Source organism: Tachyglossus aculeatus, chromosome 17 (assembly GCF_015852505.1).
Source record: "Tachyglossus aculeatus isolate mTacAcu1 chromosome 17, mTacAcu1.pri, whole genome shotgun sequence".
In the NCBI taxonomy this organism is placed as follows: Eukaryota; Metazoa; Chordata; class Mammalia; order Monotremata; family Tachyglossidae; genus Tachyglossus; species Tachyglossus aculeatus.
In genome coordinates this window covers 51,980,653-52,007,071 of record NC_052082.1, presented here as the reverse complement: position 1 = coordinate 52,007,071, position 26,419 = coordinate 51,980,653, and the positions used below count along the sequence as shown (strand labels likewise).

The window sequence follows — 26,419 nt, the reverse complement described above, 5'->3', positions numbered from 1 at the left end:
ACTAACTTCTTACTTCCTCTCCCTTCATGTCCAGAAGGACACTGCTCTCCTTCTCTTCAAAGCCCTCCTGAAATCACATCTACTCCAGAAGACCTTTCACAATTAATTTCTCATCTCCCCACCCTATATCCCCATACCACCTAAGCATTTGGGTGCTCACCACTCACCCATACCTTTATGTCCACATCTTTATCCTCTTCTACTTCCTTCAATCTGTAATTTAGTTTAGCATATTCCCTGATAGATTGTAAACTCCTTGAGGGCAGGGATCGTGTTTACTAATTCTACTAGAAATTTCTTCAAAGTAAACCTACTGTAAATTTTCTCCTCTGTAAAATGGGGAGTAAATACCTTTCTTTCCTGCTTAGACTGTGAGCCCCATGTGGGACACGGACTGTGTCTGCCATGATTATCTTGTATGTACCCCAGCACTTAGTACAGTGCATGGCATAGAGTACATGTGTAACAAATACCACAATTATAGACCGTAAACCCACTGTTGGGTAGGGACTGTCTCTATATGTTGCCAACCTGTACTTCCCAAGCGCTTAGTACAGTGCTCTGCACACAGTAAGCGCTCAATAAATACGATTGATTAATTACTGTACTCTCCCAAGTGCTTAGTACAGTGCTCTGCACACAGGTGTTCAATAAATTATATTGAGCAATTTCTGAGTGGCCTACACTGTATTAAGCACTTTAGACAGACCAGGAGGAAGACAAGTGCTCTCTGCCCTCAAGGAGTTGATGATTGAATGGTGAAGATAAAATATTTACAAAGAGTGAAAGCAGGAAGGAGAATGCAGATAAAACGTGTACAACAGGAAAGTGCAAACACACACAGGGTAGCTCAGATTAAAAGGGTGGATTATTTAACCAGCGGGTCCCTAATGGTAACAACAATAACAATTATAATAAAAATAGTAACTGTGGTATTTAAGTGCTTATTATGTGGCAAGCACTGTACTAAGCACTGGGGTAGACAGAAGATAATTAGGCCCCATTTGGGGCACGCAATCTAAGAAGGATTGTGAACAGGTAACAAATCCCCATTTTGCAGATAAGGGACCTGAGGCACAGAGAGGTTAAGTGACTAGCCCAAGGTCACACAGCAGGTATGTGGCAGAGCTGGGATTAGAACCCAGGTCCTCTAACTCCCAGGCCCAATCTCTTCCCACTAGCGCACACTGCTTCTCCGTGACTTGGGTGAAACTGGGATGGAGACGAACCAGGCAAAGCCTCCACAAAGGAGAGGCTGGCACTGATGCCCCACTAGCTCTGGATCTGCTACTTGGGACCACCATGGCAAATCATGGTGGCTCCAAGCTGGTTCCTGGGAAGAGAAAGGAGTTGGGAAGAGAAAGGAAGTGGCCAGTGGTAGAGGCCACTGGAGCTGACAGAGTTCCGGACTCTGGAAGAGTGAGTGACCAGTACAAAGGCCTCTGTATCTGGGGCCGGTTTCAGTTATCAGGTTGGCCTTACCCATTTCTGCGTGGTGGGTACCAGGCACTGAGGAGACCACGATGCCGTGGGCATTACATCGGTCACACAGTTATCGTGAGAAGCGGCGTGGCCTGGCGGAAACAATCCGGAGTCGCCACTTAACTGCTGTGTGACTTGAGCAGACCACTTCACTTTTCTGTGCCTCAGTTCCCTAACCTGTAAAATGGGGACTCAACATCTGTTCTCCCTCTTAAAATAGACCATGAGCCCCGGGTGGGCCAGGGACGGTATCTGATCTGACAGTAATTAGCACCTAGTAAGCACTTGGCAAGGATCACAATTATTCTGATCACAGGTGAATTTCAGCCACAACCCGGAGGGCAGCATCTTTGAACATGATGGACAACTAACCGGAAGGTAGATGGCCCATCTAGCCTCGGTGTCCCCTCGGCTGTCTCCCACTGGCTCAGCAGACAGCTCTCAGGGAGTTGAGCAGAAGCGAACCTGCTCTCTGAGGTGCCTCTTCTCCTCCTCCTCATCAATCGTATTTATTGAGCGCTTACTGTGTGCAGAGCACTGTACTAAGCGCTTGGGAAGTCCAAGTTGGCAACATATAGAGACAGTCCCTACCCAATTGTGGGCTCACAGTCTAAAAGGGGGAGACAGAGAACAAAACCAAACATACTAACAAAATAAAATAGAATAGATATGTACAAGTAAAACAAATAGAGTAATAAATATGTACAAACATATATACAGGTGCTGTGGGGAAGGGAAGGAGGTAAGATGGGGGGGATGGAGGCTGTTCCAGCCTCCTTGGACACACAGACAAATGCTGGCCTTTTGAGGGGGTTTCCCACCCTCAGCCCTTGGGTGGGCCCTCTCTCCATTGCACAGGTGTGGAGGTTGGGCGGTCTAACGGTTAAATAATAATAATAACGATGGCATTAGTTCAGGGCTTCATGTTGCTGGACTCACCACCCCACCCTCCACCCCTTATTCCTGCCCTGGGTTTCCCCCTCCCCTCTGGCCTCATATTCTCCTCTCTTGCTTTTGTCCTGGAGCCTCACCCATCCCTGCACCCCACCCCCACCTGCCTGGGCTTGCCAGCTGCCACTTCCCAGGCTGCCCAACCTGCTACTTTGGCGGTGGGCACCCCACCTCCCAACTGCAGCTGTAGCTCTAGCTGTGTGCTCCCTCCCATTCACAGGTGCAGCTGCTGCCTGGGACCCACAGGAACAGCAAGGGGACTTGGGGCATGGCCCCACTGCCGCACGAGAGGCAGTCACATGGTTGGGGTGGTTGGGGGAACAGGAAGCTGTGGTGCCCGCCTGGGGTTGGGGTTGGGGAGCTGTCTGGTGCCCTGGAGCCCAGAGCTGGGACTGGGCATCTCTGGCCACTTAGCCAGAGGGAGGACAAGGAGGGAGGACCCAAACCCAACCTTGCCTCCCAGGGATCTCTGGCCAGAGGTTACCTCAGACCCCTTGGAGGGGGTCACTGCTGCCCAAGTGAACCCCCACTAGCCCGGCCATCCTGGACCCAAACCCAACCGGTTGGGTGGGCAGCAGTGGGGTCTTTTTGCTGACTCTCCAGAGACCCAGCGCAGGGCTTTGGAGTCAGTGGACACGCAGCACAGACTTGCCCAGGCAGACTGTGTCTGGCCCTGGGAGTTCTTGCCTTCCCCAACAGCCCTGGCCCGTTCACTCCCAGGGGCCTGGCCTGGCGACTCTCTCCCCCTAGCTCTGGAAGTCCCTCTCCTCTAAAGTCCAGGCTTCTGCCCTGCCTTACACAATCAGCACTCCACTTTGGCCTCACTGCTGGCCTGTGCCCTCTGCCCCAGCTTCCCCCTACCCCCCTTCTCCCCCTTTAAAATGGTGCACACACCATTCCTTCTGTCTGGGTTGCCCTCCCCCTAGATCATCATGATAGCACTTGACATTAATTTGATGCCAACCACTGCACTATGTATTAGGGTAGATACAAGATAATCAGATCAGACAAGTTCCCTGCCCCAACATGGGCCTCAGAGTCTGACAGAGAGGAAGAACTGGTCTTCCATCCTCATATTACGGAAAACTGAGGTCCAAAGAAGTAAAGCGACTTCCCAGAGGTCACACAGCGGGTGTGAGAAGCAGCGTGGTCTAGTGAATAGAGCATGCGACTGGGAGTCAGAAGGACCTGAGTTCTAATCCCGGCTCGGCCACTTGTCTGCTCTGTGACCTTGGGCAAATCACTTATCTTCTCTGTGCCGCAGATACCTCATTTGTCAAATGGTGATTAATACCGTGAGCCCCATGTGGGACATGGATTGTGTCCATTCATTCAATCGTATTTATTGAGCGCTTATTGTGTGCAAAGAACTGTACTAAGGCTTGAGAGAAAAGAATAATATGATAAATAAAATTCAAACTAGAATCTAAGTTTCCTGACTTCTTGTTCTGTGCTATTTCTAGTAGGCCAAGCTGCCTCTCTCCTTTTTCCCCAAATAGCATCTCTTACCATTCCAGACTACTGGAATGGCAGCATGCTCAGATTACCTCCAACTGTTTCTGGTCATTCCAACCACTCCAGGAATTCACTCCTTATATTTATCTGGATAACCTGTATCATGAGACACATTTCTGTGGTTTGCTTCCCCAGGTAACTTTCCAGTTTTATGCTCCTGTCTCTTGGGTTTTATGTTATTCATGGCTGATGGATCTCTAATCGTCCAGGCTCTGCTTTGGCCTGCAAGATCCCTGAGGGCAAAGGTTGTTCGTTCTCCTGCCTTTAGAATTCCAGGCTGCACCTTTAAGGAGCGCCGCATTCTGGGCACACCTGTCGGAAGTTCGGAGAGGAGTGACTGGTTAATTTCGTGAGTGGGAAAATGTGAACAAAAACACAAAAGCAACAACAGAGCGACCGGCTCCAGTTCACTCAAAATTGTTACCTTTGGAACCAAAGAAAGTTGTTTCAAGTCCTGCTTCATTTGCTTTTCCGAAGAGAGAAGGAGGGACTGAAGGGCTGGTTGGGCATCTTTCTGGACCAACCAAATGCCCATGATTCATTTCCATGTTTGCACAGGGTGAGAACAGTGGGCTCCGCTGGTATGAACAAGAAGGGAGGACCCAAACCCAACCTTGCCTCCCAGGGATCTCTGGCCAGAGGTTACCTCAGACTCCTGGAGGGGGTCACTACTGTCCGGGTGAAAACCCGCATCACGGAAACCCTGATCGACCAGCCTGGACCCAAACCTAACCTGCTGGGTCTGAAGGAGATCATTCCTTCATCATTCACCTTTCCCCCAGACTCCTGTTTGAGTAGAGAGACACTGGGCTCATGGGTGCCATTAGGACACACTGGTGGAATTGGCAGGGAAATAAGGGCTGATGACAGGCCCACTGTGGAGGCCCACAGATGGTCCACTAAGGTGATCCAGGGGCATCCAATATTCCTGGAAATTCAGTCTCTCCAAATACCCCACCTGAGGTTTGGCAAATGACCCCCCCTCTAGACTGTAAGCTCACTGTGGACAGGGAATTTTTCTACCAATTCCCCTGTTACTGTACTCACCCAAGTGGTTTGTACAGTGCTCTGCACACAGCAGGCATTCAGCAAATACCTTTGGTTGACTGACTGATGTTTTGGATTGATTCAAAGCTCGAGCCTCTTGGAATTGGAGTCCCCACTTATAGAAGTCATAGTAATAGTAGTAGTAGTTAGTAGTACTACTAAGCACTTTGTGCAAAGCACTGGGAAAGCACATGGATGGGAAATAGTTGCAATCCCTCGCCTTCAAGGGGCTCACAATCCAAGGATAAAAAAGCGGAGAGGGGACTGGGAAGACAAAAAACAGAAACATGAAAAGGACAACAGACAAAGTTAACACAAAAAAGCAGTGTGTGCTGTGGCAAGGGGGCCCCAGTTTGGGGCTCCTTGCAGCTTAGAGTCCCACAGCCTGAGTCTTGGTGACTGCCACAGAGGCAGTTGCCACCACAGCCTTCCTAATGTGGAGACCAGGAGCTGCCACATCATGTCTCCTTCCTGCCTGGAGTTGCACAAGGCAGGATGGAAGCTCAATGTCATGAAAACCAGAAGAGGCCAAGCATGCTCAGATCCACTGACATTTGATAACCATCTCGGTTTTCCTGGGAATCACAATTCCTAGAAATGGTTGTGGGCCACAGAAGACAGAGCCTGCCTCAACCCTCCTGTTTGGAAACTCCTGTGGAAAGTCAAAAAGATCCTGAGCAGGAAAGGGCTTGGGAATCCCTGCCCTAGGTGAGAAAGAACAAAAAGTCAAAGGAATTGCTTACCCAAGGAAAGTTTTTGTGAATTTTTAATCACCTCTCGAAATCACCCTTGAAGAAACAGGAAGCAAGAATGCTGACATACCCTTGTTCGGGCTTGAAGCTTCCAAGTTGCCTCACCTGTTGGGTCAAGTTGCTTGTACCAGGGCGGTGCCTCTTCCTGCACACCTGGGGGAGGAAGAGAAAGGAGTTATAGCCAAGCTAATCTTCTCAACGGAGATGAGCATCCTCACAGGAAACCTGATATCTACGGAGTACAGCCCACGATGTGAAATGCCAAAATGGGTCTAACGAAAAACGAGATAGACTGCGCAGATGTGTCAGGGCTGCGAAGGCAGGAGAGATCTCCTAGAATTTTCAAAATCCACTCTGCGTTAGAGGAATTGGGCCTCCAAGTGGCTCTGGTCCTCCCAAGAACATCGGCTCACTCTGCGGGCGGCACGGGAGCCAGGGACGGTGGGGGTAGGGTGCGGCCTAATCCAAGGTCACCAGGGGCTGTTCTTGTTGTCTCTGAGCAAGGTGGTGTGCCCAGGCTGACTGATGGTAAGACCATGGGCTTGGGAGTCACAGGTTGTGGGTTCTAATCCTGCCTCTGCCACTTGTCTGCTGTGTGACCTCAGGCAAGTCACTTAACTTTTCTGTGCCTCAGTTACCTTGTAAAATGGGGATTAAGACTGTGAGCTCCATGGGGGACAAGGACTATGTCCAAGCTGATTACCTTATATCTATTCCAGTAAGAACAGTGCTTGGCACATGGTAAGCACTCAAGTACAATAACAATAATGATAATAGTTTGCTCCAGGAAAACATGCCAGGCCAACTCTCGTTAGGGTAAACGCCTATCTTGAGAACCAGTGTTAGACAACTACAGCCTATCAATGGCATTTATTGAGCACTTACTATGTGCAGAGCACCATGCTCAGGGCTTGGGAGAGGACCATCATCATCATCAATCGTATTTATTGAGCACTTACTGTGTGCAGAGCACTGGACTAAGCGCTTGGGAAGTACAAATTGGCAACATATAGAGACAGTCCCTACCCAACAGTGGGCTCACAGTCTAAAAGGGGGAGACAGAGAACAAAACCAAACATACTAACAAAATAAAATAAATAGAATAGATATGTACAAGTAAAATAGAGTAATAAATATGTACAAACATATATACATATATACAGGTGATATGTATCATGATACATGATATCACATCATGTACATACATGTACATGATATGATATGACACAGGACCATGCAACAGAGTTGGTAGACATGACCACAAGGAGCCTACGTGAGAGGAAGAGTGGAGCGCCAAGTCCTTGGGGACCTTGGGTGGAGACTCAGGGTCCCAGCAGCCCTCTTGGCCAAGTGGCCTGGCCTTCAGCGTGGGTTGGGATGATTTCTTTGAGGTCCCAGAGAGTCAGTCATCCAGCCAATGGTATTTACTGAGCACTGTACTAAGGGTTTGGGAGAGTACAATATAACAGACACATTCCCTGTCTACAATGAGCTTACAGTCTAGAGGAGCTGTCTCCGTTTCGAGGAAGAAACGGGATCCTCGTGGGCCTATCTCTAGGGTGGCTTTGCCCAACTTTTGTATGCATTTAGTGGAACGGGCCAGCAAGCCTCCAGTTTGGGTTTTCTCAGCCCTGAGGGGAAACTCTCAGGTCTTCTCAGAGAGCTGGGATGGGGAAGTCTGGAGTGTCCAGGGTAGACTGCATCCAGGCCTCTGGGGAAGCAGAGGCCAGGGCCATCCTTCCACGTGCCCCACGTGATGAGGTTTGCCCATCATGCTTTTGTCTCTCCAGCCACACTCATGCCATGGCCTCGAGGAAAGAGCACGGGCCGGGTATTCAGAGGTCCTGGATTCTAATCCCAGCTCTGCCCCTTACCTGCTGGTGACCCTGGGCCGGCCGTTCGACTTTTTTAGGCCTCAGTTTCCTTACCTGTAAAATGGGGAGGATTCAATACCTGCTCTCCTTCCTACTTAGACCCTCAGCCCCATGTGGACCGCCAGGCGACGCCCAGGCGAGTGAGGGGGCCTGCTTTTGAAGGCAAAAGCGAGGTTAATGAACTAATTAATTAATGATGACACAATACCAATAATGGCATTTATTAGCGCTTACTATGTGCAGGGCACTGTTCTGGGCGCTGGGGAGGTCACAAGGTGATCGGGGGAAGCAGCGTGGCTCAGTGGAAGGAGCCCGGGCTTTGGAGTCAGAGGTCAGGGGTTCGAATCCGGGCTCTGCCACTTGTCAGCTGCGTGACTTTGGGCAAGTCACTTCACTGGGCCTCAGTTCCCTCATCTGTAAAATGGGGATTGAGACTGTGAGCCCCATGTGGGACAACCTGATTACCTTGTATCTACCCCAGCGCTTAGAACAGTGCTTGGCACATAGTAAGCGCTTAACAAATACCAACATTATTATTATTATTATTCTGTGGGATAAGGACCGTGTCCCACCTAATAATCTTGTCTTTACTCCAGTGCTGGGCATGTAGTAAGTTCTGTCTCTACATAAAGATAAATTTATATATAAAAGAATGATATTTCCAAGCTGCAGGCTCGGGCCATGAGCTATAACTGGGGGAGTCAGTCACCCCTGGGGGCGAGAGGCTTTTAGTTGAGGGGAGAGGGCGCCCTCTACTGCCTGCAGCCTTGCACCGCACCTAAAGGGACGCCCAGGGCCCAGCGGAGTTTCAATCAAAGTAGGAACAATCATCATCATCAATCGTATTTATTGAGCGCTTACTGTGTGCAAAGCACTGGACTAAGCGCTTGGGAAGTCCAAGTTGGCAACATAGAGAGACAGTCCCTACCCAACAGTGGGCTCACAGTCTAAAAGGGGGAGACAGAGAACCAAACCAAACATAGTAACAAAATAAAATAAATAGAATAATCATCTCCCAGTCCTGGGACCCTCCACTTTGGCTGAAGTTAAGAGGCGGAGTAATAGTAATAGCATTTGTTAAGCGCTTACTAGGTGCCAAGCACTGTTCTAAGCGCTGAGTACAGTGCTCTGTACATAGTAAGCGCTCAAGTACAGTGCTCTGCACATAGTAAGCGCTCAATAAATACGATTGATGATGAGGGAGATACAAAGTTATCAGGTTGTCCCGTGTGGGGTTCCCAGTCTCAATCAATCAATCAATCGCATTTATTGAGCGCTTACTGTGTGCAGAGCACCATACTACGCGCTTGGGAAGTCCAAGTTGGCAACATAGAGAGACAGTCCCTACCCAACAGTGGGCTCACAGTCTAGAAGGGGGAGACAGAGAACAAAACCAAACGTACTAACAAAATAAAATAAATAGAATAGATATGCACAAGTAAAATAGAGTAATAAATATGTACAAACATATATACAGGTGCTGTGGGGAAGGGAAGGAGGTAAGATCGGGGGGATGGAGAGGGGGACGAGGGGGAGAGGAAGGAAGGGGCTCAGTCTGGGAAGGCCTCCTGGAGGAGGTGAGCTCTCAGTAGGGCCTTGAAGGGAGGAAGAGAGCTAGCTTGGTGGATGGGCAGAGGGAGGGCATTCCAGGCCCGGGGGATGATGTGGGCCGGGGGCTGATGGCGGGACAGGCGAGAACAAGGCACGGTGAACAGATTAGTGGCAGAGGAGCGGAGGGTGCGGGCTGGGCTGTAGGAGAGAAGGGAGGTGAGGTAGGAGGGGGCGAGGGGATGGACAGCCTTATTTTACAGATGCAGGAACTGAGGCACAGAGAATAATAACGATGATGGCATTTGTTAAGCACTTACTATGTGCCAAGCACTGTTCTAAGCGCTGGGGGAGATACAAGGTAATCAGGTTGTCCTATGTGGGGCTCACACTCTTAATTCCCATCTTACAGATGAGGTAACAGGCACAGAGAAGTTAAGTGACTTCCCCAAAGTCATACAGATGACAAGTTAAGTGACTTGCCCAAAGTCACACAGCTGACAAGTGGAGGAGCCGGGATTAGAACCCATGATCTCTGACTCCTAAACCTGTGCTCTTTCCACTAAGCCATGCTGCTTCTCTAGGACCTCATCCTCGGAAAGAGGATGTTAGGACACAGCCTGATTTACAGCTGCCAGGCTCCACCACCTTGGCCTGGGAAGCACGTAAAAAGCAGAAAGACCAGAAGACAGGGAAATGGGATGGGATGTCTGATAGACTGGGAGCCTGTTGTTGGGTACAGATTGTCTCTGTTGCAGAATTGTACTCTCCAAGCGCTTAGTACAGTGCTCTGCACACAGTAAGGGCTCAATAAATACGATCAAATGAATGAATGATAGGACAACAGAGGCCAGAGCGAGGAGGGAAGGAGAGACATGGCTAAAGACGGGACATTTTTTGGGAGAATCCTCTGCTCCCCAAGACTCCAGTGAAGTATAAATAGAAAAAGGGTATCTAAAGAGGAAGGGCAGATTTTCCATCTCAGAAGAACTCTATTTCTGAACATGGGGATTGTGTATAGGGGGAGGTGGTTGGGGCTGGGCAAGTTTATCTTTTAGGATGCAGGTACTCCTGGAGTGCGGCTATAAACCCACCCTCTATGGTACCTAAATGAAAGGGTTTTAGACAATCAACAGTGCTCCTTATTGTGTGCAGAGCACTGTACTTCCTACTGGTTAAAGTACAAAAGATTTAGAAGATTGCTGTCCTCAAGTTTACAAGGAAAGAAGATCTCACCCTCTGAACACACTACCTGCATTTCCCCCCGAGATTATTTGGGGATAATAATAATAATGGCACTTATTAAGCGCGTTCTAAGCGCTGGGGGGATACAAGGTTATCAGGTTGTCCCACGCGGGGCTCACAGTCTTAATCCCCATTTTACAGATGAGGTAACTGAGGCTTAGAGAAGTTAAGTGACTTGCCTAAGGTCACACAGCAGACATGTGGCAGAGCCGGGATCTGAACCCATGACCTCTGACTCCAAAGCCCGTGCTCTTTCCACTGAGCCACACTGCTTCTCTAAGGGATGGGTAATAGTGTTCAGTTTGAGTATTCATTCAATCGTATTTATTGAGCACTTACTGTGTGCAGGGCACTGTACTAAGCACTTAGTTATGCTGAACTCCCCTCAATTCTCAGAAAGTTAATCCCTTCTTGCAGTTTATAATCTTCTTCCCGTTTAGATTTTTAAGATCAAAATGCCACTCAAGTACCACTGATGATGTGAATGCCTAGCTGGTTGGCAGGGACCGGACTGTGTACAGAAGATGCCAGGAAGATCAACACATAAAGGCTCAAAGCAGGTGATGCTACAGGAACTGGAAAGTCTGTATTCATTCAATTGTATTTATTGAGTGCTTACTGTGTGCAGAGCACTGTACTAAGCGCTTGGGAAGTACAAGTTGGCAACATATAGAGACGGTCCCTACCCAACAGTGGGCTCACAGTCTAGAAGGGGGAGACAAAGAACAAAACAAAACATATTAACAAAATAAAATAAATAGAATATGTACAAGTAAAATAAATAAATCACACCTGGGTGTCCGAACAGGTCTTGCACACTGTGGTGGTGCAGATTTGTTTTCAGGTCGTTTGGGAGCACACCCTGTTCCAGTACTGAGCAATGAGCTGTGAAGGGCAACACAATCTTGGCTAAGAGGGGAGAGGCTTGGAAGTCTGTGTAAATTAACACACTAAACTGTCTAGCTGATACAAAGGCGTGAACAGGAAGTAGCAGGGCAAAGTGCTGGCATTAAATTCAGCTTCAGAACAGTCTCTGGGGAGAGCTTGAGTCATCTACTCAACTTGTACTTCCCAAGTGCTTAGTACAATGCTCTGCACACAGTAAGCGCTCAATAAATACGATTGACTGATTGATTGATCTACTTCCAACAAGGGACTGTTTAAAAGGGGATGACCAATTCAAACAAGATTATCCAGGGGAAACAGGAATTTCTGCCTATACAGTGCCCAGTGAGGTGGGGAGAGGGTGGCATGTAGCCATAGGTTAGGAGCAGCTTAAGAGGTGGCACAATCCAAGCTGGAGTGGCTACGGAGAAACAGGCCAGAGCCAATGCCTTGGGTACTGTTGGCTTGCAATAAAAGATTGAAGGGCAAAGCAAAAGCTGGCATAATGGGAGGACTGGACAGAAAAGCCAGCCTGGACAAAGGGAAAGTTGGTTTGGAAAAAAAAAAAAAGGGAGCAGGAGCTAAAGTTGGAATTTCTGGCCATGGCTCCAAGCAACCTCAGCAAATTGTACCTCACTGTACCTCGTTCTCACCTGTCCTGCCGTCGACCCCTGGCCCACGTCCTTCCCCTGTCCTGGAATGCCCTCCCTCCACACATCCGCCAAGCTAGCTCTCTTCCTCCCTTCAAAGCTCTACTGAGAGCTCACCTCCTCCAGGAGGCCTTCCCAGACTGAGCCCCCTTTTTCCTCTCCTCCCCCACAACCCCGGCCCTACCTCCTTCCCCTCCCCACAGCACCTATATATATATATATATATGTATGTATATATATATATAATATTTGTAGATTACTGTATTGATTTTACTTGTACATATTTACTATTTACTTTAATGATGTGCATATAGCTTTAATTCTATTTGTTCTGACAATTTTGACACCGGTCTACATGTTTTGTTTTGTTGCCTGTCTCCCCCTTCTAGACAGTGAGCCCATTGTTGGGTAGGGACCGTCTCTATATGTTATTGACTTGTACTTCCCAAGCGCTTAGTACAGTGCTCTGTACACAGTAAGCGCTCAATAAATACGATTGAATGAATGAATGAAATTGGGCAGAGAACAGGAAGGGTGAGGCTGCCAACTCCTGATACTGCAGCTTCCTGCAAAGATAAGATCTACATCTGATCCCAAGCCAAACTGGGGCCTTCCCACCCTCAGGATGAAATGTCTGTATGAGATAGACCCTTGGAAGAGTGGGAGAAGGGAGAGGAGGAAGTAAGAGAGGGAAGAATATTCTCACCTACCTAGAACAGTGCTTTGCACATAGTAAGAGCTTAATAAATGCCATTATACACACACACCTCACCCCCCCACTCCCACTCTTGCTCCTGAAGATATGAAAAGGTGCCCAATGCAAAAATCAGCTGTTCAGACATCAAACCAGGTGAAAAGCCTGCTGTATTTTAATGGCCTGTTCACAGGCCATGGAATATTGCCATAAATAGAAATAGTATTTACTATGTTCGTATCACTGTATAAGCACTGTACTAATGCAGAGGTGGGAATCAGACATGGCCTCTGTTCCTTGGCGGGGTGGGGTGGGGGGTGTCACCATCTAAGAACTCAGTACTGAACTTTTACCTTAGCCCACAGCAGGGTAGTGGAAAGAGCATGGCCCCAGGAACCAGATTCTACTTCCAACTCTGCCCTAGGCACAATATGATTCTTTGGGCAAGTCACTTAGCTTCTCTGGATCTCTTTCCTCATCTGGAAATCATCATCATCATCATCAATCGTATTTATTGAGCGCTTACCGTGTGCAGAGCCCTGTACTAAGCGCTTGGGAAGTACAAGTTGGCAACATATAGAGACAGTCCCTACCCCATAGAGGGCTCACAGTCTAAAAGGGGGGAGACAGAGAACAAAACCAAACATACTAACAAAATAAAATAGATTTAAATAAATAAATAAATAAAATAATAAAGATACCTACTCTCCCTACCACGTTGATTGTGAGCCCCAGGTGGAAAATGGACTGTAACTGATCTGATTATCCTGCATCAACTCAGGATTTAAAACATAGTAAGGTGCTCAATAAATACTGTCATCACCATCACCACTACTACCCAAAGAGCAACAGAAGCTGCGTGGCACAGTGGAAAGAGTCTTGAAGTCTTGATGGGTCTTGAAGTCAGAGGACCTGGGTTCGACTCCCAGCTATGCCACTTGCCTGCTGGGTGACCTTGGGCAAGTCATTTAACATCTCTGTTCCCTCATTTATAAAATGGAAAGTAAGACTATAAATCTTGTGTGGACAGGGACTGTGTCCAACTCGACTACCTTGTATCTACTCCAGTGCTTAGTAAGTACAGTGCCTGGCACAGAGTGAGCGCTTAAATTCCATTAAAAAAAAAAACCAAAAGAAAAAGGGACAGGAAAGAGCACTGCAAATGCCCAAAGAGGGGAAAAATGCTTTTTCAGGTACTGGAATCTCTGAAGTCACTGACTGGCTTAAATGATTTCAGAGGCAGAGAACGCATCCACAGTACTGAAAAGTTGGACTACAAAAGTAGCACCTGCCAGTAAAGAGGTAGAAGAAGCTTCCCTACCTGGCACAGCCTTTTGGTCTCTTCTGAAAGTAACCCAGCGGAAAGGCCTCTTTCCAGGACTGTTTGTGCAGCTGTAGATATTCTGGCAAGATGACAAGCAAGTCTGCCTCAGTTCTGAAAAACAACATAATTAATTTTTGGGAAACGCTGCCTACGTAGCCTACACTGGGACTCCCTGCCCTTTGTGCAGACTCCTGAGGTTTATTCTCTGGGACTGCAGAGCTTTCAAAAGCAACTTCCCGCCAGTTTCATCATTTCTGCTACTTTATCCTTTGCCAATTAAGATTGGCTTTTCCCTTTCAGGTCGGTCCTCGACAATGCAGCAAAACCCCACACAAAGCCTTTTTCTGGCTACTGCTGAACAGTAAAGCGTCAGCAAAGGAGTAGACGATAACTGGAAGACATCCAGCCCGTCTATAGGAAATGTTTCTTTTCACTTCCCGATCTATTCGGTATGCACCACACTTAGAATAGTCTATTTTCACTACTTTGAGGGTTCTGGGCAAAGAATGCCCCCCCGCCCCAGCCTCTTTCCCCTCTCTGCTCCAGGGTAACATTGCCAAGTCTGAAGAGCCAGATGAGTTGAAGTGAGAGCAACATGATCCACAATCCATAGCAGTCAGATATGCAACCCCAAGTAAACTGAAAAAACACTTCTTCCCTCCCTGGCACTTCCCCAAACCTGACCCTGTTTCTACCCCCATCAATGTTGGGAACACATTTGGATATTGTCTGAGCTCATGTTGATGAACTGGTGTTTGCATGTTCTTCCTCCACTACACCAAAGCTCTTTGAAGGGGGACAGGGGTTGGGGGAAGAAGAAGAAAAACCAGCTTTTATTCTTGTTCTGAAATTCCCCTCCTCACCTGCTGATCTTGGCTTTGGGGAGAAACCAAATAAAAGTCATTGTCCGTGCCACCCTAGACCCTTGGCTTTTCCGGGCTGCGGCCCCATGTCCACAAGCTTAATACTAGGCAGGACCCTGCCCTAGAAGCACTTTCTTGTCAGTTTTATTTTACCGTCCTATACATTTATACAGGCCATAATAAAAAGGCAATGACGCGACAGTTAAGTGAGTTATTACCTAGTTTCAAGAATAATGCATGCAGTTACAAATGAGAGGTAGAAACACTGTATTAAAGACCTAGAAATACAAACATTATATAAATAAACTTTCAAATTAACTGTTGGAATCTCTTACAGATAAATAAGGTAAAAATTACATTACTTTGTCAAAATAAAGGAAAACCCACGGTTGTATCAGTACGCTTGAACGATATCAAGGCCAGAGGACTGCTGTACAACTTTGTCAAATAGTTCCGACCACGTTATCTAAAAGGATTAAAATGATTTGCTCCGGAGAATGGTTTATTCAAGTATTCAAGCAGTTAACAAAAACAAAATTAAATATTGGAACCATTTCCAGAGTTGTATGATGTTAGTCTACCCTCTCCACGACTTGCTATTTGGTGAATCAAAGGGACTTTGCTTGAAATGACAGGTGCCCGTCTGGTTGTGGGAAAACATCCCACTTCAACACCAATCTGATTTTTTTTTTAAACTAACCTTACACAGACACTCCACATCACTAAACAAGCATCTAGATTCCCAACCATTGCTTTGCCCTCAGAGTTTTTGAGAGAACCTTTCAGACTACAGTATTTATCTAATACTGCTCAAGGAGCTGTATTCCGAGAGCTTTAAAGAATACCACAGACATCACAGGCATTAAAGCATATCCTGCATGCACAAGAGTTGCAACCAAACCTTAAAGGAAAAGCAAATGACCAGCCACTGAAAATACTTTCAGTATAGGGAAGATCTGTAGCAGTAGTTACTCAAGTACATGTTAGACAAATAAGTTTTAAAATAAAAGGTCGGGTGGGAGAGGGTAAGGATCACATGAATGCAGGTTTTTACATTTGGTTTAAAAGTCTTCTAGAAGCTACATTTGAAATTTTGAAAAGGATTTATATACAATGAAATGAAACCCTTTATAGAAGTCTGTTGTGCCTTATCTGGTTTGAAACAGAGTTCTGTAAAATCCAATATACAGTTGCTTTTAGCAAATAGTGCAATACGAAATGTTTCGGAAGAAGATCGAATTGTATCCACATCTCCAACCGGGGATTTCAAACACGTGGAGCCCAATTTCTTCCAAGAGCTGCCTCTGCTCCTCCTCCTAATAGACGTTTCTCCCCCTTTCTTCCCCGACAGGTCGCTAAGCTGCCTTTGGCGAGATGCACGTTCAGATCCAGACATTCTTCAGTCCAAACACTGAACAGGAAGAGCCTGGAGTTTTTCCACTTTTATCCGTCAGTGATTTTCAAGCAGTTTGATTCTGGCAACACTGGAAGGATCTCTGCTCTCCTCCACTTGGTACTGCGTACCCCACCGGGGAACCTCGGGAACCAGGACCCAAGTCCCAGTCAATTTCCCTCTAGAAGAAGAATTTTACTGATTGTTCTAGCCAATAGGAAGCACATTAATGAAGTTCAAACAGAAATAAAGGTGGATTCCTTTCAAATCTGTTCCTCTGCGGAAAGGGGAGGAGTGGTTTCTCAATAAGGCAAATTTCCTATATGTGTTGTTGGGGGATTTGGAACTTTTCCTCTTTGACTTCACTGCTTGTTTCTTTGGTAGTCACCCATTTGAAAGCCGTCGCTCATGGGGAGAATCCAACATCTGAGCTATAGCCCAAAAGTGCCATATCACTGAACAGTGGTCCCTGTACAATGTCACCACCTGGTCCATGAATATGGTTATTGTTCATACACGGTCACTGTGCTATAGCAGAGTGCAGACAATCGCCTTTCAATACTAGATTTATCTGCAAACAAAAGAAGCTATAGTTAACATTCAAATGACATAAAAACATTAAACACTGAAGTGCAGACATTGACTCATTCAAAGAAGAAAAGCCACCACCCCAAATCTCTGTCCCCTCACTGACAGTGGCCAAAACAGAGTCACATTTTCACTCCCTCTTGAAACCTGCATGTTGCAGCAAGATCGGGGAGAAATTTACTACATTTAAAGCTCTCTGCCTAAATGCTGTATCCACAAGAAATCAAGACATGCAGTGTAGCCTATGGGATAAAGCCGATGGGCCTGGGAGTCAGAAGGACCTGGGTTCTAATCCTACCTCCATCACTTGTCTGCTGTGTGTCCTTGAGCAAGTTACTTAACTTCTCCGTGCCTCAATTCCCTCATCTGTAAAATGGGGATTAAGACTGTGAGCCCCATGTGGGACTGGGATTGAGCCAACCCGATCTGCTTGCATCCAATCCAGTGCTTAGAACAGTGTGTGATACATAGTAAGCACTTAAATACCACCATCATCGCAAGCAGTTTCCATTTTCTTTACTAGCGTTCTCCAACCAGTTAAGGGTCGCCCACCACCACACAACTTAACATGAGTAACTCAGGACAACCAAGGCACCACAGCCCAACAGGTGACCTGCTTTCTGCCATTTAATAATTTATAATTAAAATTTAGTAAAGAAGCAACAAGGCATAGTGAATAGAGCACAGGCCTGGGAGTCCGAAGGTCATGGGTTCTAATTCTGGCTTCACCACTTGTCTGTGTGACGTTGGGCTGGTTACAACTTACCTTACCTCCTTCCCCTCCCCACAACACCTGTATATGTTTGTATGTATTTATTACTCTATTTATTTAATTTGTACATGTTTATTCTAATTATTTTATTTTGTTAATATGTTCTGTTTTGTTCTCTGTCTTCCCCTTCTAGACTGTGAGCCCGCTGTTGGGTAGGGACCGTCTCTAGATGTTGCCAACTTGTACTTTCCAAGCACTTATTTCAGTGCTCTGCACACAGTAAGCGTTCAATAAATACGATTGCATGAATGAATGTGAGCCCGCTGCTGGGTAGGGACCGTCTCTATGTGTTGCCAACTTGGACTTCCCAAGCGCTTAGTCCAGTGCTCTGCACACAGTAAGCGCTCAATAAATACGATGAATGAATGAATATATGCATATATGTTTGTACGTATTTGCTACTCTATTTTATTTGTACATATTTATTCTATTTATTTTCTTTTTGTCAATATGTTTTGTTGTCTGTCTCCCCCTTCTAGACTGTGAGCCCGCTGTTGGGTAGGGACTGTCTCTGTATGTTGCCAACTTGTACTTCCCAAGCGCTTAGTACAGTGCTCTGCACACAGTAAGCGCTCAATACGATTGAATGAATGAATGAATGAACTTATCTGCGCCTCAGTTACCTTATATGTAAAATGGGGAACGAGACTGTGAGCCCTATGTGGGACAGGGCCTATGGCCAACCCAGTTTACTGGTATCCACCCCAGCGCTTAGTACAGTGCCTGACACAAAGCAAATGCTTAACAAATACCATGAATACCATTAATAGCTCCGAGAACAAGAACAAGTTTGATTGAACAGTTCCTGTCCCCAAATGCCCACACAAATCAGGACGCCAAGCTCTGCCATCACTCCTGGAACTGAATGAATTATATGCCAAGCAGGGTACCTGCTGCTTAGGGTAATAAGCTCTAAGGGTCCAAAGGCTTGAAAGGACTCGAGTTAAACGACTTGCTTCCCCTGCAGTTCCAATTTCAGTACCAGAGAACTGAAAGAGGATCAGATCTTATTGGAGTGCTCGCGTCAAGGGGAACTTACATTTGTGTACATTTTCAATATCCCCGGGGTCTTGGAGGATCTTAGTCAGGCCTTCCAAAAGGAGGGCTGCCTTGTGGTATCGGTACACGATGTCTTCTGTCTGCTGAAACATCTCATCCAGGGCTGCTGACTGAACCTAGAGTCAGGGAACAAAATCGCAAGTGTTTGCAATTTTCCAAGCCTATGGAAAGCGACTGAATACTGCGGCTTTAAAAGACTCCCCGAATGGGTCACCCTCTGGGTGCGAGATAATCATTCTGGGGAAACGGTACTTGAAAACACAGCAGAAAGCTGAATACCCACGCTCAGATGGACCAAGGGGGTTCAGAGAGGCGGAAGCTTAGAAGAGCCAATAAAAATGGGTTTGGCTAGTCCCAAAGGTAGCTGCCCGAATTTAGCTTGGTGGTCCGACCTTTTCCTTCTCTGACTCAATTATCTCTTCGGTTTAGTAAACAGATACTGGAGAATTGGCATGTTCTGGTTCAGTTTGAAACGGCACTCCTGATGATATTAGTGAAAACCTGACTCAGGACTGAGTTTCTTATTGAAAAGTCATTTGGTGGCTAAATTGAGGTAACTCTCATCTTCCCAAACCTACAGTTGTATGGTTTGATTTGTACATTAAATTACTTATTCTATTTCATCCTAATATATTCATGTTACTTCCTGTTATGCTTTTGTATGACTTGTTTTCACTACTGGAAAATCTTCTGTCAGATCATAAGCTCCCTGAGAGCAGGGAATGTGTGTCTTACTTCTGTTGTCCTCTACCCTGGGCTTAATAAGGTAATATGCACTCAATAAGAGCTCAATAACTACCACTGATTGACTGACTGACTGAATGATAAGACCTTAGCTAGCAACTAGTTTTTCAAAAGCACAGATCTGACAAACTGATGACATTTTACACTCAGATAGGTCTATAACCTTCCCACCCACATCTTCTCCTCTGCCTAACTTTCCCATGACAGTTGACACTACACCCACTCTCCAGCCCTGTATCTGAAGCCTGTAACCTTGGCATTGGGAACATATGCACTCCCAAATTCAGTCTATTGCTAAAATCCTGTTGGTTTTTCCTCCACAGCATTTCCCACATTTGTCCTTTCCACTTCAATCAAACAGCTCCTACCCTGGTCCAGGCACTTGCCATAGCCCAGCACTTAGAACAGTGCCTGGAACATAGTAAGTGCTTAACAAATACTGTAATTATTATATCCTAACTTGACTACTGCTTCAGCCTCCTGGCTCTCCTCACTTCGGCCCATATCTCAACATGCTGCTCAGATCCCTTTTCTAAAACATCAATCTGCCCATATCTCTCCACTCCTCAAAAACCGTCACTGGTTACCCATGCCTCTCTGCATCAGGCAGAAACTCCTGAGAACCGGCTTTAAGGCATTCCACCAACTCTCTCCCTCCTTCTCATCCACTCTTCTCCCACTACACCTCAACTTAAATAATTAGTTTCCCCCCAAGATAACCTCACGGTGCCTTGATCCCTTCTCTCCCAATTCTGTCTTCAAATCCTTCTGAAAACTCATTTCCTCCAAGAGGCCTTCCCTGATTAATTTTCTCAACTATCACCTAAGCACTTTGGTTACCACTTGGCATTTATGGCAGCCTTAAGACAGGCTCTTGCCAATTTGGATAAAAGATAAAGTCACAGGAAAGCAAAATTATTTGGCAGAAATCCTGAAGAGGCCCTTCTCTCCCCCGCCTCCAATGTGGGTGATAAGTACAGGCACATAGGGGTCTAAACAGAGGTCAGCATAGGAACGGAATTACTTTTAATACTCATGCAACTACTTTACAGAAAATGTCTTTTATTTACACTGGGGGTTGTCTTGGCCTGGGGACAAAGCGACAATATGAAATACAGAAGAAATATGTCCTTGGTATCTGATCCATGTAACTAGCTGAACATGGAACAATTCATCAAAAGCCTGCCTAGGGATTGTGTTCTCTCTCAAGGGGTATTCGTCCCAACGGGGAGATCAGGACTGACTGGCCAGTTGCTTGCAGCCGCTGTTTAAATTTGAAATCTTCTGGAAATAGGACTGTCTTGAGGGAGAATATCTGCCAGAAAATGGCCAAGGAAATTCCTCAGAAGTGGATCTTTTGGGGAACAAACCATCACCCCAAAACAAAATACTGTTCAAAGTGAAACCAGTACTAAGGGAAGTGTTTTTTTGTTTTGTTTTGTTTGTATGCTCCAGTGAACTAACAAGTGAGCCTTAGGACATGAAGTTCAGGCATGGACTGGCTACCTCAGCAGTGCATTTCTTAATGTTCTTTTCACCCTCAAACTAGTGAAAGGGAAGAAAATACCAAGAACAACTCAATCAACCAGAGCCCCCAGCAGTCAACCAAGGGGGACACTAGAGCAAGAGCAATATAAATCAGGTTACAGAAAAATAATCTGGTCTTGACTGCAATCAGATCTGCAGGTTAATCTCTTTCAGATTAGTGATGCTAAATTTGGAAACGTTTTATTTCTTTCATCAGAACAGGGAAGAGGCCTCTGATTCCTTAGCAAAACAGAAAATTTAGATGATTCTATATAGCATATCTTCTAAATTGAGAGGCCCAGAGACTGATCATGCTTGACCCCAGAGACCAATCTTAAACCTTCTAAAAAAGGAACTGGGATTACCATCTCCACAGCACAGTTGTAGATGAGCTTCTCTGCCGTCACACTGTCAATCTCATCGATGAATCTTTGTTTGTCGGAGAAGAAATGATTCAGCTTTTCCGTCAGCTTCTTGCACATGGCGATGCAGAATTTATATCGCTCGTTCAAGTTTTTGACAACTGCGGGCAAAATTCAAGATGGAGGAGTTTCAATTTACCAATTCTAAAAATGGCTATGGCCCAGGTAAATTTCTGCTCAGGTGGGAGAGGCACTCTCGACCAATTTGGGTGCCTAACAGGGGGCATCTCTGCACCCCCTTACCAGCCAGGATCCAGAACTTTTCTCGTCTTGTGTGTTAGACTCGAATCCCCAGAGCAAACCCCTTGCCTCAAATACAACTGAGACTAAGACACTGAGAATTTGTCCTGGTATCTTTGAAAAGAGCTGGAGTTTGTCTCTTGGCGAAAGAGAATGTATGACCGAAAGGGGCCTGGTCCTGGGGAGCCACCTTACCTTGTTTCACAGCAGTGGATGGGTTTAATTTCCCCGACTTGATCTGGGCTTTAGCAAGATGTAGAGACGAGGCCAGCAGCTGGGCCGCTTTCATGTACAGCACCAGCTGCTCCACTTGCCTGGAAGGAGAAAAGACACCCCAAAATCAGAGGGGACTTCTGCCAGACCACGTCCACTCAGACCATTATTCAGGGAACGTATCAACCAAATCTGTATTATCCCAAGTGCTTAGTACAGTGCTCTACATGCAAAGTGCTTGATAAATAGCACTGATAATTATCAAAGATGCAACAGACTTGTCGCTACACCAGACCCTCCATAGGAATGGTAATGAAAAGCAGGCTTGACTCCTGAGGGGGCACGGATATTATGACTGGGTGGACTCCTCAGCATGCCCCTGCCCTGGTAAAATTGGTACATACTGTCTGAAGGGAAGAAGAATGGGGAATCTCTCTCTTCAGTGACCAGATGGGTACAGTGTGTACCCTGAGCCCCAGGATCAGCTGCGAACAATCCATCAATAATATTATGAGTGTTACTCAGGGCTGAGCACTGTACTAAGAGCTTAGGAAAGTAAACCCCACGCCACGTGGCTACATTGAGGGGAGAAGGAGAAGTGGCTAGGGTGGTCATCTTGTTGCCAAGTGATGAGAAAAGCAAGGCTGCATTTACCTGGGTGAAGTATCTGCCTTGTTGTGAAGAAGGGTGTACTGAAAGGCCAGCGGCAACACTTGCTGTACTTACTCTGGCCAAGTGACCTGCACTGAGGTCCGCTCTGCCTCAGAACCGTGGTCCAGGAACCACTACCGTAAGCCACTCAAACCTCTGTCTGACTGACTGTGGCTTAGGAAATGCTGCCAAAAGCATATTCTAAACTAAGGGAGAAATCTAGATAACTTCCACTGGCTAAACGGTCACTACTGCCAAATGAATTCCACACCATTGTGTGTCAAATGAATAACGGGAAAAGGATGGGCAGCTCAAAGGCAGGGTTGACATTTGCAGAAGGAAAAACAGAATCAGCAAGGCCAACGATCAGGAATGTTGAAGCTATAAAGAAAATGCTTTGATTTAGTGAGTGAAGATATTTTCGGAGGCATGAAGAGGAGGGAAACAATTGGGGTAATGGTGGGGGGTGGGGGGGGCAGAGGGAGGCGAACACTCACAACCCTCCCTGTGGGTGGGTGTCCATCCCTGCTGTCCTACAAGTATTAAGTTAGAATCTCCATCCCACCCCCTCCATGCATTTTGTTGCCCCTGGTGGAGATGGGGACACTGGGCTGTTGGCCAGGGCTGACCTTTCTGCCACCACTTCTACAGTTCCTGCACTGGCACTTCCTGCAGCATGACTTAGTGGAAAGAATACAGGTTTGGGAGTCAGAGGTCGAAGGTTCTAATCCTAGCTCCGCCACTTGTCAGCTATGTGACTTTGGGCAAGTCACTTAACTTCTCTGTGCCTCAGTTACTTCATCTGTAAAACTGGGATTAAGACTGTGAGCCCCACATGGGACAACCTGATAGCCTTGTATCTACTCCAGCGCTTAGAACAGTGCTTTGCACATAGTAAACACTTTACAAATACCATCATCATCATTATTATTACTATTCAGACTGCTTTGGGCAAGTCACAACTTCTCTGTGCCTCAGTTATCTATCTGTACAACTGGGATTAAGGCTGTGAGCCCCACGTGGGACAACCTGATAAACCTTGAATCTACCCCAGCGTTTAGAACAGTATTTGGCACACAGTAAGCACATAAATGCCAACATTATTATTATTATTGTTTGGACTGCTTTTTTCTATGCTTCACAAATTCTGCCTTTATTTACTTTCAGGTCCTAGACTTTGAAAGCAACCAGCTGTCACTCCCATAGAAATCCAGGGAAATGAAAATGGCTCTTCATCCCCCTTTTTACTAATCTGCCCAAAACAGACAGTGGGGCTCCAACAGCAGGAAGTCAGTCAAGCAGGTGCTCCTTTCCCCTTCGGGAGTCTGGAGTAGTCCCAGAGGGACTGGACTGGCTAAAGGAGACCCAACCTACCTGCTCCAGGGGTCTCGCCCCATCCTCCGTGCTCAATCTGCTAATCTGAACTGGTCAAGAGGGATGAAAGTGGTTGCTTCCTGAGTCAAAGATCATAAGCAGGTCCTGGGTACTTATTTGGAAGAAATGCTTTCCTGGAAAAATGCATGCAGAAAACCTACCCCCAGTCTTTGCTGAGCTGGCTTATCTGATCCACAACTACACTCTCCTGAATCTGGTAGAGAGACACAGCGGAAGTGCACAGCTCTGGATTTCCTCCCCGGATTGCTGTCAGGTCCAATACGCACTCAGTGAATGTCAGCATCATACTGAGGTGACGCAGCGTGTCAGTGTGTTCTCTCTGTTGGGATGAGAATTTTGTTCATCATGGGGAAGGAAAGGGAGCAAAGCATTCTAGCAGATCTAAATGGCAGCTTATCAGCAAATGTGACCTTAGGTTTATGACTAAAAAAAAAAAAAAGTTGTCAGAGTAGGAAGTTCAGGCCCAAGAGATTATGAATCCAGTTTAAGATTAAACATGAATTTAAATGGACCTCAGCACCTACTGCATGAAGGATTGAAGGAACTGAGTTGCTGTGTTTCTCATCCGTTAATAAAATCCTTAAAAATGAATCCAAATGAGTAATAGCAGCCCAAGCTTAAGAGCACATTTCAATTTGGAAAGGGTTCATTTTAGTTCTATTAAGATTCAAACTCTTCAGTACTTTACATTTCAGCAACATTGTTCACAGCAGGTCTTAAGAATAGATCTCAAGTACAGCAAAACTGATCAGATGCCACTGCTTATGTTCCAGTCATCAATTTCTTGGCAGCCCAAAATACCATGATAAACCTCTGAAGGTTCATATCATGTGGTTGGGTCCTAATCAAAACTCATTTGGGCAAAGAATCAGCATGGCGATGCAGATGAAAATGTGAACAAATGGTGGGCTTTATAAGCAAGAACTGAAAGCACTGCACTAAGTACTAGGATAGATACAACACAATCAGAACAGGCACAGTGTCTGTCCCATACAGAGTTCAGAGCCCAAGAAGGATGGAAAATACATATTTTAATTTCCATTTTACAGATGAGGTAACGGGCACAGAGAAGTTACGTATTTGCCAAAGGTCCCACAGCAGATAGGTGGCAGAGCCGGGACTGGAACCCAGGTTCTCTGACTCGCAGGCCCGTGCTCTTTTCCCTAGACCATGCTACTCCTCTTATGGCCCCTGGCCTTATGAACTAGAAAGAAAGAGTTTTAATATTTTCTTCCAGCCCTTTCAGTTTCCTGCCAATATTCTGGGTTCCTTTACAAAGTTATCATCTGGTAAGAAAGTCATGCAAATGGTATGCCCATATTTGTACGTGACAATCACCCTTCAGTCAAGTAACCCAAAATGGTTTGGCAGACCTACATAGCGATTACTTTTATTCTTTGGTGTTTCTGACAACTAAAAAGATTGCAACTGGTCCTGTGTGCAATGGCTATACTGTTATTCTCCTTTTCCAAGGAAAGCAAGTTATCAAAATCTAAGTATATCTTTAGGGACTGTGCAGCAAATAACCTTAAATTATCCACCCCCACCCCCCGCCATAAAAAGGCACCCAAGGACATATTGGCATTTGCCATTAGCTAGTCTCTGTTAAGGGAAACAGCCAAGGATGGATTATGGAGAACAGAAAGAAATGCCATATTTTCCAAGTGAAAAAGACAGGGGTTAAACAGATTCACTACTGAGTACCTGGAAACATTAGAAAGCAAAGATGAAACAACCCTCAAATATTAAACCTTGGTACAACATCTCAGGTTATACACGTAATATACTTTATTTGAATATATGTTAGATTGAAATGTCTCTACCTCCATTAAGGTTTCTTCTGGCAGCTCAGGAGCTTCAAAAGTGATGAACCCCTCTAGGCTGGGAGGCGAATTACCATAAGGTGTGTACTTCAAGCTTGGAGCAGCTTCTGCCCCAGGTGGAGACGATCCCATGTAAAGGCCAGGAGGGGACCCCATAAATACTCGGCCACTAGTTGAGCACAAAGACCCTCCAGAACTGTTAGATCCAACTAGACAAAAACAAAGGGTATGTTTCAGTCCACTGGGCCAGCCTCTAAAAGTCGGCTTATTTAGCATTACAGCAGAGGATATCCAAACAAAGACACACGCGGAGAAGAGCAAATGACAAAGGAGAAATTAAAAATGCAATGGATGTCTCACTGGCTTCAGCAAGGAGAGTGAAAAAGCAGCATTTGAGAAATCGGATTGCCTTTAAAAGACTACCAGAAATTATGGGCCGGGGGTGCCAGCCTGTCATTGCGGCCTGTCTTAAAAATGAGTTGTTTTTGAATTAGCCTGTAATAATATTCTGATGTCTGCACACCTGGGTGGCTGCCACTCCAAGGTAGCTGCAAGAAGAATCCCGGGGGTGACATCACCACGATGGCAGTGCTGCCTTTAAGGTGACGGGTCCCTAGGCATGGAGTTGGTCTCAAGTCTGACCAGGGGCTCCCATGTGAACAGCCATCATACCTTTCACCCCCTGGAGAATGTCTGCTCCCTGCCCCTTTTGAGCTGTCGGGATAAAAAAAAGTCTGAAAGTCAGTTCTCCGGAAAAAAAAC

At 46.2% G+C, this 26,419-nt stretch overlaps 2 protein-coding genes across 5 annotated transcripts in view; both read right to left on the bottom strand.

Moving 5' to 3' along the window:
- Positions 1 to 14,115, bottom strand: part of ALDH3A1 (aldehyde dehydrogenase 3 family member A1) — a 31,522-nt gene extending 17,407 nt beyond the window's left edge. The window contains exons 1-2 of one of the 2 annotated variants that reach the window (XM_038759062.1): positions 13,965 to 14,115; positions 5,739 to 5,900 (exon numbers count right to left, since the gene is read on the bottom strand). The gene's annotated coding sequence lies outside the window, so the exon portion shown is untranslated. The remainder of the gene's footprint in view (positions 1 to 5,738; positions 5,901 to 13,964) is intronic. The other variant, XM_038759064.1, reaches the window with a different exon arrangement.
- Positions 14,116 to 14,958: 843 nt separating this feature from the next.
- Positions 14,959 to 26,419, bottom strand: part of ULK2 (unc-51 like autophagy activating kinase 2) — a 56,756-nt gene continuing 45,295 nt past the window's right edge. For 2 of the 3 annotated variants that reach the window (XM_038758731.1, XM_038758732.1), the window contains 6 exons: positions 25,658 to 25,866; positions 23,975 to 24,153; positions 21,771 to 21,889; positions 21,279 to 21,436; positions 18,623 to 18,758; positions 14,959 to 16,794 (listed from right to left, as the gene is read on the bottom strand). In XM_038758731.1, coding sequence (XP_038614659.1) covers positions 16,727 to 16,794; positions 18,623 to 18,758; positions 21,279 to 21,436; positions 21,771 to 21,889; positions 23,975 to 24,153; positions 25,658 to 25,866 — 869 coding nt within the window. In that variant the 3' untranslated portion in view covers positions 14,959 to 16,726. Of the gene's footprint in view, positions 16,795 to 18,622; positions 18,759 to 21,278; positions 21,437 to 21,770; positions 21,890 to 23,974; positions 24,154 to 25,657; positions 25,867 to 26,329; positions 26,372 to 26,419 lie in introns of all 3 variants that reach the window. The other variant, XM_038758730.1, reaches the window with a different exon arrangement.